The 13,020-nt window shown below is 42.4% G+C and overlaps 1 protein-coding gene across 1 annotated transcript in view; it reads right to left on the bottom strand.

The window, feature by feature from the left end:
- The window catches only part of LOC144717746 (DNA polymerase zeta catalytic subunit-like), a 70,271-nt gene extending 58,377 nt beyond the window's left edge, over nt 1-11,894 (bottom strand). The window contains exon 1 of the mRNA XM_078593369.1: nt 4,491-11,894. Within this exon, the coding sequence (XP_078449495.1) occupies nt 4,491-4,597 (107 nt within the window). The 5' untranslated portion in view covers nt 4,598-11,894. The remainder of the gene's footprint in view (nt 1-4,490) is intronic.
- Between the last annotated feature and the right edge of the window lie 1,126 nt (nt 11,895-13,020).

Below are 13,020 nucleotides of genomic sequence, written 5' to 3'. Positions count from 1 at the left end.
CCAGAAAACTATAGACAGACATATTAGCAGACAGATATCACAAGATACATACATCGCGAGAGCAACACACGTCTTTATCTTTAGACGTGACTTAACCGAAAGAACCAAATAATAATTCCTGCAGTCACGAAAGTTCTAAAATTAAGATTGAACCACTTCTACGGGGAAGTTTTAAGCTTATCTTTTTTCTCTCTCTCTGGCGACTTGTTTTCTCTGCCTGTGTCCTCTTTAGAATGTTCACACTTAAATTCTAACTTAGCAATCTTTGAAATACGTAATCAACCAGGCTATGCGTTAATTGTGTGTTGACCGACCCTCTGTGTTGTATTACATTACATTTCGATATTTTACTAGGTTATTTAATTTTAGTGTGTCTTTCTCCTGATTTTCAGGCTTGCTTGCTGTGCCATCGTACTCGCAGCACCACGTTTTCTTTTGGACCACTCATTGATATGCTAATTTTTTCTAACCCCCCTCCCTCTCTCTGCCTCCGCCCCCCCTCTGTCTATTTAAGGCCACCCCACAGAGACGATCACCCCTCTCTGTCACCTGTGTTGCTCTCGCGATGTATGTATCTTGTGATATCTGTCTGCTAATATGTCTGTCTATAGTTTTCTGGTTAGATATTATGTCGCTATTTCATTATACCTGATGATGATTGCTTGTGTTGCAATCGAAACGTCGTATTCTATTATTTAATTTATTATTTTATCTTTAGACGTGACTTAACCGAAAGAACCAAATAATAATTCCTGCAGTCACGAAAGTTCTAAAATTAAGATTGAACCACTTCTACGGGGAAGTTTTTAAGCTTATCTTTTTTCTCTTTCTCTGGCGACTTGTTTTCTCTGCCTGTGTCCTCTTTAGAATGTTCATACTTAAATTCTAACTTAGCAATCTTTGAAATACGTAATCAACCAGGCTATGCGTTAATTGTGTGTTGACCGACCCTCTGTGTTGTATTACATTACATTTCGATATTTTACTAGGTTATTTAATTTTAGTGTGTCTTTCTCCTGATTTTCAGGCTTGCTTGCTGTGCCATCGTACTCGCAGCACCACGTTTTCTTTTGGACCACTCATTGATATGCTAATTTTTTCTAACCCCCCTCCCTCTCTCTGCCTCCGCCCCCCCTCTGTCTATTTAAGGCCACCCCACAGAGACGATCACCCCTCTCTGTCACCTGTGTTGCTCTCGCGATGTATGTATCTTGTGATATCTGTCTGCTAATATGTCTGTCTATAGTTTTCTGGTTAGATATTATGTCGCTATTTCATTATACCTGATGATGATTGCTTGTGTTGCAATCGAAACGTCGTATTCTATTATTTAATTTATTATTTTATCTTTAGACGTGACTTAACCGAAAGAACCAAATAATAATTCCTGCAGTCACGAAAGTTCTAAAATTAACGTTGTCATAATATTAAATTAATATGTAAGGGCTTTATAGCAATAACTGCACGCAGTGTGGTGGGGGAGGGGGGGAAAGACGACGTGACACTGTGAAGAGAAATCGGCAGCGTGATGTGGATATTTATTCCATGTTAAACGCGTAAAATAAAATGTCTCCCGTGAGGTGGAGTGAACGCGCATGACTTGGCAGGGTCCGCCCCCCCCATGCAATTGTCGTGATTTGGTACGGTCGATGTCGTGCAATAAGTAAATAATGAATAATATAAACGGCACAAATGTGTTAATTAAACTACTTTAAAGTTTAGGGATGGGAAAACGGAATAGCCTATTCCCACCGCGGGGCTTAGGGCGTGCTGCCTGTTAAAAAAATGTCTACGCGAAGCCCACTGTCCGCGAGCCAAATCCCCCGCAAGCGCGAGCGCGGAGACTTTTATATATAAAAGAAAGAAGAAGAAGATAAAAAAGAAGATAGATAGATAGATACGACTATAGATTCAGTAGATACTATAGTCATTAGAAACTACTGCAGAGTCAGTATATTCTACTATAGAGATGGTTGATACTATTACAGAATTAGCAGATACTACTATTGAGTCGGTAGATACTAATGTAGTCAGTAGGTACCACTATGGTCAGTAAATACTGCTAGTCAGTAGATCCTACTATACAGTCAGTAGATACTACTATAGAGTCAGTAGATATTACTTTAGAGTTAGTAGATACTACCATGGTCAGTAAATACTACTACAGTCAGTAGATACTACCATAGAGTCAGTAGATACTACTGTAGCATTAGTAGTTACTACTATAGTCAGTGGATACTAATATCAACATTAGTAACTACTATAGAGTCAGTAGATGCTACAATAGCGTCGGTAGATACTACTGCAGTCAGTAGAAACCACTACGGTCAGTAAATACTGCTACAATCAGTAGATACTACTATACAGTCAGTAGATACTACTACAGTCAGTAGATACTACTATAGAGACAGTAGATACTATTGTAGAGTTAGTAGATACTACTATGGTCAGTAATACTTCTACATTAAATAGATATGACGATTGATTCAACAGATACTACTATAATTATTGGATACTACTATAGAGTGAGTATTTACTACTATAGAGTTGGTTGATACTACTATAGAGTCGGCAGATACTACAACGGAGTCAGTAGATTCTACTGCAGTCAGAAGATACCACTATGGTCAAAAAAATTGCTACAGTCAATAGATACGACTATAAATTCAGTAGATACTACTATAATCATTAGATACTACTGTAGAGTCCGTAGATACTATGGTCAGTAAATACTTCTACAGTAAGTAAATACTTCTACAGTAAGTAGATACTACTATAGAGTCAGTATATGCTACTTTAGTGTTAGTAGTTACTACTATAGTCAATGGATACTATTATAGAGTCAGTAGTTACTATCGAGTAGGTAGATACTACTATAGTCATTAACGAAGCAAGGTGTCGCAAGTTTACTCGTTTAAGTTTGTTGTACATTTGTTTATGAGATAGGAAAATAAATAGTGGTTTCTCTTAGATACCAGACAGGGAGTGTTCTGCCTCACGGCAGGTATGGGGGTGTGCTTACACAGGAATTTCCTGATATGGTGTTGAGTTTGGTCACGTGACCAGGAAGTTACGATTTAAGATTCTCTAAGCCATGCGAAAGGGTGTCAGCCATAACACAGAGTACAAAATCGAGGCACAAATAGCATCTCAGTGAAGACAGGTGCATCTGTTCATTGTGGGACTTTAAGAAGCATTGTCTGTAAGTTCGTTTATGTTCTTATAATACTGGGAATGCTGTTCATGTTAGGATTGCCGGCATAATGCTGTAAATCCCCTTATAATGCTGTTAATTGTTATGATAAATATGAGGCCTAGTTTACAACGAAGCCTGCCACTTGCATTATTGTGAATGTTATTTGTAGTCGAGCCAAACTTGTACCCATGTAACTTTAATGTGATCTTGAGAGCAAGGATGAAGAAGTATCTCATCCACAGTTCAGTGTTATGTGCAGCATTGTACATTTAGGCTGCAGTATGGTGATTACACAATGTGACCTTATTTAACACATTGGCATGTTGTCTTGTATAGCTATTCAGTGCTAATGTAGGCACCTGGTCTATCCAGGACCTATTGTTGAGTTTCATGTTATCTAAGACAATGTTATGATGCTCCTTGTGTTATTCATTGTATCGATATTGCAAGTTTTAACAGATGCTGCATTCTGTGCTGTGTTTTTTCATCAGTTTTACCTCATTCTATTCATTAAATACGTTTAGTGTTGGATGTTCACCCTGGCTCTGAAGGTTTATTGAATGTGAGGTTAACTACTCGGATAGTGGAGCAATGGAGCGCACAGCGAGGCCCAGACACCCATTCTCTCCTTTCCCGTCGTCCTCCTGCCTTAGTCTCCCCCCCCCCCCCCCCCGAGACTTCTCCAACCCTCCCCTCCTCCGTCCACCCCTCACCTCTCCTCCCGACCACTTCCCACGGAGAGAAATTTTTACTTCCTGTGCAAGCTGGGCACATTAAAGTGGTGATGTGGTGGATTTCTGGTGCCATTTTCCAGATCAGAGTAAATCACCCAGTAGGATTCTAAAAGGCTCTTATATTACAAAAGTCCAGCATTCCGTTTGTCCGTCAACTAAATTATAAGAGCCTTTCCGAAAGCCTGAATCAAAAAGTTATAGAAAATGCCCCCTCCCCCCCCCCCCCCCCAGATGTGGGGGGTAAAAAGTTGATCCAACAGATTTCCAAACATTGTCGACCATCCCCCCCCCCCCCCAAAAAAAAATTCACTCCCCCCCCCCAAATTTTTTTTTGCAGGAATATGTCTACACACTCTACATACAATAGTCATTAGTATTTGCACACATTGGGGGGGGGGGGAGAAGATGACATCAGTGGGGGCGATGGGCGACACATGAAGTGCCGTAAAGCCCTCCACAGGGGTATAGGCTGCCGAAATTGATCGTCTTTAAAAAACTAAAGTAATCATATAAAGTGAGGTTTTGAAGATCAATGGGTGAGTGACAGGAGGAATCGTTACCTTTTCACCATCCTGGGGTTGTAGAGATAGATCTTCATGAACAGCCTTTCTTTTTCATGAAATCCATAAAAAGGCCTGGCCACAGAGAATGAACATATTAATAACATTTAACGAAAGTCATTTCTCAATATAAACACTCCCATCTCTCACGATAGTCAGCAACATAGACTTGTACTCCTGGAAAGACCGTCGAACGCAAGCACGGGGAATAAGGAACGGAGCAGCCCCAAAGCGCATTAATTATGTTAATGTGTGTATTAATATGCATAAATTATGATAATGTGAGTAATTATATGCATACATTATGATAATCACGGATATAATCGTAGTAATTTATGCGGAAGCTTGCGATTATGTTAATGTATGCAGTTATGATAATTAGGCTCAGCTTCGTTTATCCAGAGTTATATCAATCAGGATAACACGATTATCATTGATTCATTTACCGATTATCCTAGTGTGTGTTATGATATTTTAGGTCTCCAGTTTCAGATCTCATCACAGGATACAGTACTCAAGAATAAGACAGTTTTGCATGGACTTGGAAAGAAGCACTCGAGACTTGGTGTTAAGCAATTTTAATTCTAAACAAACACATGACATTCTAACATGCAGGTCAAACATGCGTCAATAATTCATGACCAAGATTATGCAATTAATGAAAATGGATGACTAAAACACTTCTAACAATTGTAACCTCTACCTTTCCACCAGGCATCTCATTAGTTCCCCCATGTATCGATCACAATCGGCGACTGGCCGAGTTTGAAAACCAGCATGACACACTTCATATGGCGGTAATAAAAGCACTTATTGTATCCCAGAGGCGAAAGTATATGTCAATAGGTTCATCGGCAAGTATAAAATCCTTTTAACGGAATGTTTGATATAATGGTGGGTGAGGGCGTGTGTGTGGGAGAGCTAATCTGGCTCTGTTTTAATTAATTCTTCGGCGAAACTCTAGGACAAAGAAACCGGTTTGACAAGATAGATTCCTGTGTGCTTCCTTGAGTCTGTGTGTGGAGAGCAATACGACCGATTAGGAGATTCCTCTGTCCGTGCGAGTTGCAGCCGAGACTTTCTCCGCTGCGAGGTGAGCGGCGGCGCTTGGCGGCGCTCGTTCTGAAGGTTTTGACTCTCTTTCTCCACTGCTCGATTGATTTTGCACGACGCTCGCCGTCGTGTTGCGCGATGATCCCGTCCTCGCTGCTGGACGTCTTGTGGTGCTCACTGGGTGTTGGTGTGCATCAAACACACTGCGCATTCGATAGCTCTTGCTCTCTCTTGGTGGCAGCTCCCGGCTTCTCCACTGCTGGACGATTGTTGAGTCGGCACGATGCTCTCCGTCGCTCTGGACGTATAGTCTGTTCTCACTGGCCATTGGTCGGTGTGTGTTTTAAACACGCGGCGCATTCGATAGCGCTGTCCTCCTCCTCACAGCCGTTCGATCAGGCTTTCTCCACTGCTTCGCGCTCTCTGCTTTGCTCGCTTGGCGATCTCCGCCTTTCCTGCGGGTTGTTCGCTGGTCGTCACTCTGACGAGGAGCGATGCTTCGTTCGTGGCAGGGTGGACGTTGGCGTCTTTGTTGGCTTCACTCGCAGCTCGGCGACTCAGGGTAGCGATTCTTCTCAGGTGGTGCAGACCTCGGCTTGTTGCTGCACGTCGCTACCCCGCGAACCTCTTCATTCTGGATGACGAAAAACTTCTTCGTTGGCGGTGACGAGAGGAGGTGGAGCCGACGCCCCGTGACGAGATGGGGCCCAGAGCCCCTGACGATCTGTGGTGGGGGCAGTGGCCCGGAGACGAGATGGGGGCCAGAGCCCTTGACGAGATGGTTTGAATGGATTTTTCCTCGGCTTATATCGGGAAATTCCACTCAGTTTTCCCGAGTTGTTCAAAGGCTGTCATAAAACCTTCCTGTGGGGGTGAAGTTGTGCGTCCGTGTGTGTCGTGTCCGTCCGTGTGTGTTTATTAGCTTTGAAGATCAGCTGTGTAATCATTCTGGAAGGAGGGGTGGGGGCCTCGCGACGGCGCCACCTCATTATCCATTAAAAAGACCGACGGTCCGCGTTCGCATCGAGTTATATATATAAAAAAAATATTCTAATCCATGTTTTTGTTTCTGAATAATATTTGTTGCGAAAACCTACGCGTTAAGCGAGCTTAATTATTCCCTCCCTTGCTCGGGGATCATATCTTTTGTCTCACACAGCTTAAGTTGTTTTGGTTTGGAAGTTGAAATGCGACTTATTTGCTGCTTGGTTCCATTGCGAGTTGATTGCAAGCGACCCGAGTTATGCCGTAACCGTGTTCACGGTATTTCATCGTGACCCGATCTCCCATGGAAATGTTATTTGCTCGCGTGTGCTAATCCTGCTGTCCGTGCTGCGGTGGGAGCGCCCTGTTCGTGTGTTTATTTATTTATTCGAAGTCGTGTGTTAGTTTCCTTTGAGCCATTGCCCCAACCTTTATTGGTGTAATTTCCTGGCTTTTGGTGTGTGAGTGTGGAGATCCTCTCGGGAAGACAAAGATGGCCGTGAGTTGCTCGCTTCTCATGGGGTGTTGCGTTTGGTTGATTATGAGAGGCTTCCCCGCCCTTAATTCTCCTAGGAGATCCACTTTAATTCCGTACTTATTATTTGACTTCTTGTGATTATTTAATTTGGTATCCCGGCTAGGAATTTTGTTTTGGAGTGACCCTGATGCCATAATTATTATTTGATGCTTCGGCCCGGCCGCGTAGAAATTATTCAAAGTAAATAATGTCCGTATTTAATTAACAATTGATGAATCGCGACTCTGGTGCAGACTGTTGTCTGGTTCCCAATTGGAGTGAGATAATGTTTGCTTAATCTTCATGGCTAAGTTGGTAACTTGTTTATCTAACATGGTTCAAAACCCGTCTGTGCTTTTTATCGTCAATGTTGTTTCCTTTGTTAAGAATATAATTATGTATTTCGTGGCCTGGTTTTGTATTTATCAAAGGGTTTTTTTTTGCAATGCTTTTTTTTAACGAAAGGATGTTTCTGCAATTCCCCCCTCCCTTGTTCCTCTTGTGTGAAATTAGGGGAGTTTTTATGACCTTTATTGCCCTCTTTCATGCCCTCTAGTCTTTTGATATGAGGTATGCGCATCTGTGGAAGTGTGGGGGCGTGTCCGTTCCCACGTTGCCGCGTGTCTATTAAAAAAACGATATTATATATGTTGGCAGAATAATTCTTTAAAAAAATAATATTAAAAAAATAAAAAGGGGGTATATACACAACAGTCCGCCCTTTTGAAAATTATCAGGGGTCAATTTGGCCACTGGCGAATTTTCAAACAAAGTAATGCCCCCTTTTTTTGTCATGAATCCCATCAGCCGCCCTTACTCTCGGCGGTTATTTCTTACGACGCGCGTGCACGTATTACGATCTTAACCTGGTTACATTTGAAATAAGCAAAGAAAATAAACAACACGTTAAACATCGATATTGCGTTACATCGGTTATCATACATCATAACTCCGACGAATATTCATTTTTGTTTTTGTTAAATCCTGGGAAACGCTAGGTAGCGGTTTCGAACGCATTTATGCGTTACCTTCCTCATGTTACCTGTTTTACCACTTATCACTTTGATAATTCGATCACGGTTTTCAGGTTCGTTTTTGTAGTTTCCTCTCTCACTCTCTCGCGTCGTGGGAGTGTGTGGTGAAAAATTGTGCTGCACATAATCAGAATTCGCGCACACAACCAACTTTGACACTTGGTTCGTGGCATTCGCTCTCTCTGCGATTACATGCACATTTGCCGAGTCAGTGTGTCAATTTAATTCTGTGCCTCGTAATGTTGCCCTCTTTGTTTTTACGAGTGTGTTAGATTCCAACACCATTCCCGATATGTCATGAACATTCGTCTCCATTTTAGCACTCCGATCCACGTAAATTTTGGTTTCCCTTGGATATTTTTCATTCAAAGGCTCACGCCTGCACTCCTCAGGGCGTGTCTCTGTGTTCGCTCTTTGTCTCTGCTGTCTGTTATCTACTGTCCGATCACAATTCAATTCAGCCCTGTCCTTGCATTCGATTTGTGCGTCATTTACGGGAGCACTGTCCGCGTTTCTTACCGCATCGTATGCATTTGATGTTTCCCGGTCGTGGTGGTATTTGCCCGCCCTGTCACTTGCAGCCTGCTTGTATTTCCCAATGAGGTCAGGGTTTAACAAAACTTCAGCGTGCGTGGCGCGTATGGGCTGCTCGCTCTCAATCACTGTGGGTGGTTCATCACGTATTTGGACCGCATTCTGTGTTATTCCTCTATTCCCTCCTGGTATAGCCGGTGGAGGAATTGGTCGGAATTGGACCGATTGTGTTTGACCTCCCATCCTGCGATTCTCCTGAATGTTCGCATCCATACCTCCGCAGTCTGTGTACCACCTTCCCGCTAGATGGTTATCTTGCCATCTTTGTGTGTAATTTGGACCTTGCGTGTGTCATGGCATGGGGTGTTGATATGGTTCTGCTCTGAACCTCTCCCGCCTGCGATTCTCATACATTTTTGGCCCAGTGTTTCTCCCATTTGGGTGCCAAATTTTTTTGGATTGTTACTTCGCCATCTTTGTGGGTAATTTTGACCTTGCGTATGTCGGGGCATGGGGTGTTGATATGATTCTGCCCTTAGCCTCCACATTCTGCGATTCTCCTGAATGTTCGCCTCCGTACCTCCGCAGTCTGTGTACCACCTTCCCGCTAGATGGTTATCTTGCCATCTTTGTGTGTAATTTTGACCTTGCGTGTGTCGTGGGATGGGGTGTTGATATGGTTCTGCTCTGAACCTCTCCCTCCTGCGATTCTCCTGAATGTTCGCCTTTGTGCCGCTCTCATTCTCGTGCCCCCCTCTCTCTGGGTTATTTTGCCATGTGTGCGTGTGTCTTTGCTCCTCCCTGCATTGTGGGACTGCTCGGTGAATTTTTTTCCTCTCTGAGAGGCTGGGTTCCTTATCCTTCTCCCTGTGTTCTGGACCTGAATTATGATTCTTAGCTCTGTATAACCATGCCATGTACGCCTTGCTCTCTATGCGGCGTAAGGATGCGGTTTCCGGATTCAAAACCATTCTCACCCTTTCTGTAATCTCTGGGCTCAAGGATTCAAAAAACATAATTTTGAACATTTTATCTCCTTCGTGGTATTGATTCACATCGCCTGCGTAATACGCTCTTTTAAATTGTAAAAGGTAGTCACGTGGATCTTGGTCCATGCCCTGGGTCATCGATTTTACAGCATAAAACCCCTCAGTAAGTGTCGAATATTCTCCAAACTTCCGAATCACTGCCAGGCTCAGTTGTTTAAAATCATTTCTAACCTTGTGTGGTAGTGAATTTACCCATGGTATAGATTCTCTATGTAAGCTTCGTTTCAACAAACTCGCTTTTTCATCCCGTCTCATCAGCCCTCTAATCATTGCCTCCTCTTCTACTGTTGCGATATGTGTGTGTATATCCATAGTCTGATTGTGTGGGTCAAAATCGGGAATTCTGACTAGAGCCTTGTCCATCAATTTAAGGGTTTTACTGTTGAATAAGTATTCCGAAAGTTGATTGCCGTCAGCGTCATCATCAAACAAGTTATCATCAGGCAATCTGTCACTTTGATCTGTACTGTGTCGGGCGTGATTAAGCGGCGTGCATTTTCCTTGTGTGCGCTCTGTGCCGTGTCGCTCGTGTTGCCATTTCCCTTCAGTTTTTGCCTCTGCCCTTAGTGTACCATGTCCTGGCGATTTTACTTTATCTTTTGTGCGATCAGTCCCTGGACTCTGTCCACGTACCCAAGAGTGTCATTTAATGCTACTTCCATATTTATTCTGTGGATCAACGTCTGTGAGTTTCGATGGTGTCGCGAGCACTGATTTCTCCTCCCTTACGATGACGATTTCTCTCCTGTTTCCTTTCCGAATTTTTCCTCATTCCACAATCCCTGTCTGTATGCCTGAGTGGGAAGGCATGAGTCCTGTCCTGCCTTCTCTGCAGTTTTTGCATCGTGTTCGCCTTCGTTACATTTTATCCAGTCAATTAGTTTCCATCGGGGTGTGTTCGTGTTATCGATACAGCTCCCTTCCCATATGTCTCTCTGACTGTACTGCTTTGTAACAGATCGATCGGTACGTTTTAATACGAGTTCCCAGTACCCCGTAATCCATTCAAAAATTATTCTTAATCCTAGCATCTCAAGTGTGGCGGGAGTCACTTTGACATTTCCTTTCAGAGTGCATATAACAATTATCTCACAGAGTGTAGTCAGTTTGACTCGAGCTATTCTGTTATTTCCGATTCAGAGTGCGTACCTCTAACACCATTTATCACAGGATGCAATTGGTTCGATACGATATTATCTTAATTCCACTGTCTCTGTTTCAACCTGCTATTCTGGGTTTTAACCTTAGAGGGCGTTTTTTTTTTTTTACGCGCGTTTACAATCACCATGCAATGTTCGATCCCGATATTCTGGTTAACACGTAGTGATTCATTCCATCATCCATGCAAAACACTGTCTGCGAGAGATCCCGGACGACGCCACCCATTATGTTGTATGTGTTGGGTAATGAAATTTTGATAAAAAATAATAAAAATTAATAATTTTCCGAACAATGCGAAAATCGCATTAATTATGTTAATGTGTGTATTGATATGCATAAATTATCATAATGTGTGTGATTATATGCATAAATTATGATAATCACGGAGATAATCGTAGTAATTTATGCGGAAGGTTGCGATTATGTTAATGTGTGCAGTTATGATAATTAGGCTCAGCTTCGTTTATCCAGTGTTATATCAATCAGGATAACACGATTATCATCGATTAAACGTTTATCGATTATCTTAGTGTGTTTGTTATTTTAGGTCTCCATTTTCATATCTCATCGCAGGATACAGTACTCAAGAATAAGACAGTTTTGCATGGACTTGGAAGGAACACTCGATATGCTTCTGTGATAACAATTTTATTCTAACAAGCATGTGACATTCTATCATGCAGGTCAAACATGCGTCAATAATTCATGAGCAAGATTATGCAATTAACGAAAATGGATAACTAAAAATACTTCTTCATTTGCGAGACTATGCATTTAACTAAATTGAATAACCAAACTCTTATGCATTTGTGAGATTATGCATTCGACTAATATGAATAACTAAAACTCTTATGCAATTACGAGATTATGCATTTGACTAAAATGAATGAATAAACACTTATGCATTTGCGAGACTATGCATTTAACTAAATTGAATAACCAAACTCTTATGCATTTGCGAGATTATGCATTCGACTAATATGAATAACTAAAACTCTTATGCAATTACGAGATTATGCATTTGACTAAAATGAATGAATAAACACTTATGCATTTGCGAGACTATGCATTTACTAAATTGAATAACTCAAAACTCTTATGCATTTGCGAGATTATGCATTTAACTAATATGAATGAATAAACACTTATGCATTTGCGAGATTATGCATTTGACTAAAATGAATGAATAAACACTTATGCATTTGCGAGACTCTGCATTTACTAAATTGAATAACTCAAAACTCTTATGCATTTGCGAGATTATGCATTTAACTAATATGAATGAATAAACACTTATGCATTTGCGATATTATGCATTTAACGAACTGAATGACTAAAAACCCTCCTAACAATCGTAACCTCTACCTTTCCACCAGGCATCTCATTAGTTCCCCCATGTATCGATCACAATCGGCGACTGGCCGAGTTTGAAAACAAGCATGACACACTTCATATGGCGGTAATAAAAGCACTTATTGTATCCCAGACGCGAAAGTATATGTCAATAGATTCATTGGCAAGTATAAAATCCTTTTAACGGAATGTTTGAGATCATGGTGGGTGAGGGTGTGTTTGGTGGTGTGAGAGGGAATCTGGCTCTGTTTTAATTAATGCTTCGGCAAGACTCTATGACAAAGGAAACTGGTTTGACAAGATATTCTCTCTCTGTGTACGGTCGATTCGTAATGAGGATTTCGGGAGGTTGAGTTTGCCTCGACGAGTCTATTGATCGCCTATGTGATGAGCGGAACAAGGGAAAGGCACGGAAAACAACCTCACTCTTATAACCGACGGACTCTTAATCACTCGATGGGCCACGATTCCTCATGGCCAGCTGATGGTTCATGTAATTGATAATCAGTCTTCCGATAATTGTGTAGGGTTGATATGATGGTAAGGACGAAATAGATAGTCTCACAGAGGGGTGGGCGTCGACGCGAGCGCGTGTGAGCCTATGTGAGGGAAGTTGTGGGTACGAACGACTTTCGGAGAAGGGCCCTCTGGCTGGCGCGGCTGCGGTGATCGGCTGCTTCCGACTCCTCCCTCGGCTGAGCCTGTACGAAGATTGACGGCGCGGCTGCGCTCGTTTGCATGGTCAGGCGAGCACCTCGGCGTGGTGGCGGCAAGGGAGCTGGCTCGTTCACTCGTGTGCGGCAGGCGAGCACCTCGGCGATGCACGTCAAGGCGATGCACGTCGC

This window comes from Lampetra planeri, chromosome 4 (assembly GCF_965212315.1).
Source record: "Lampetra planeri chromosome 4, kcLamPlan1.2.h2, whole genome shotgun sequence".
In the NCBI taxonomy this organism is placed as follows: Eukaryota; Metazoa; Chordata; class Hyperoartia; order Petromyzontiformes; family Petromyzontidae; genus Lampetra; species Lampetra planeri.
This window is presented reverse-complemented; position numbering and strand designations above follow the sequence as displayed.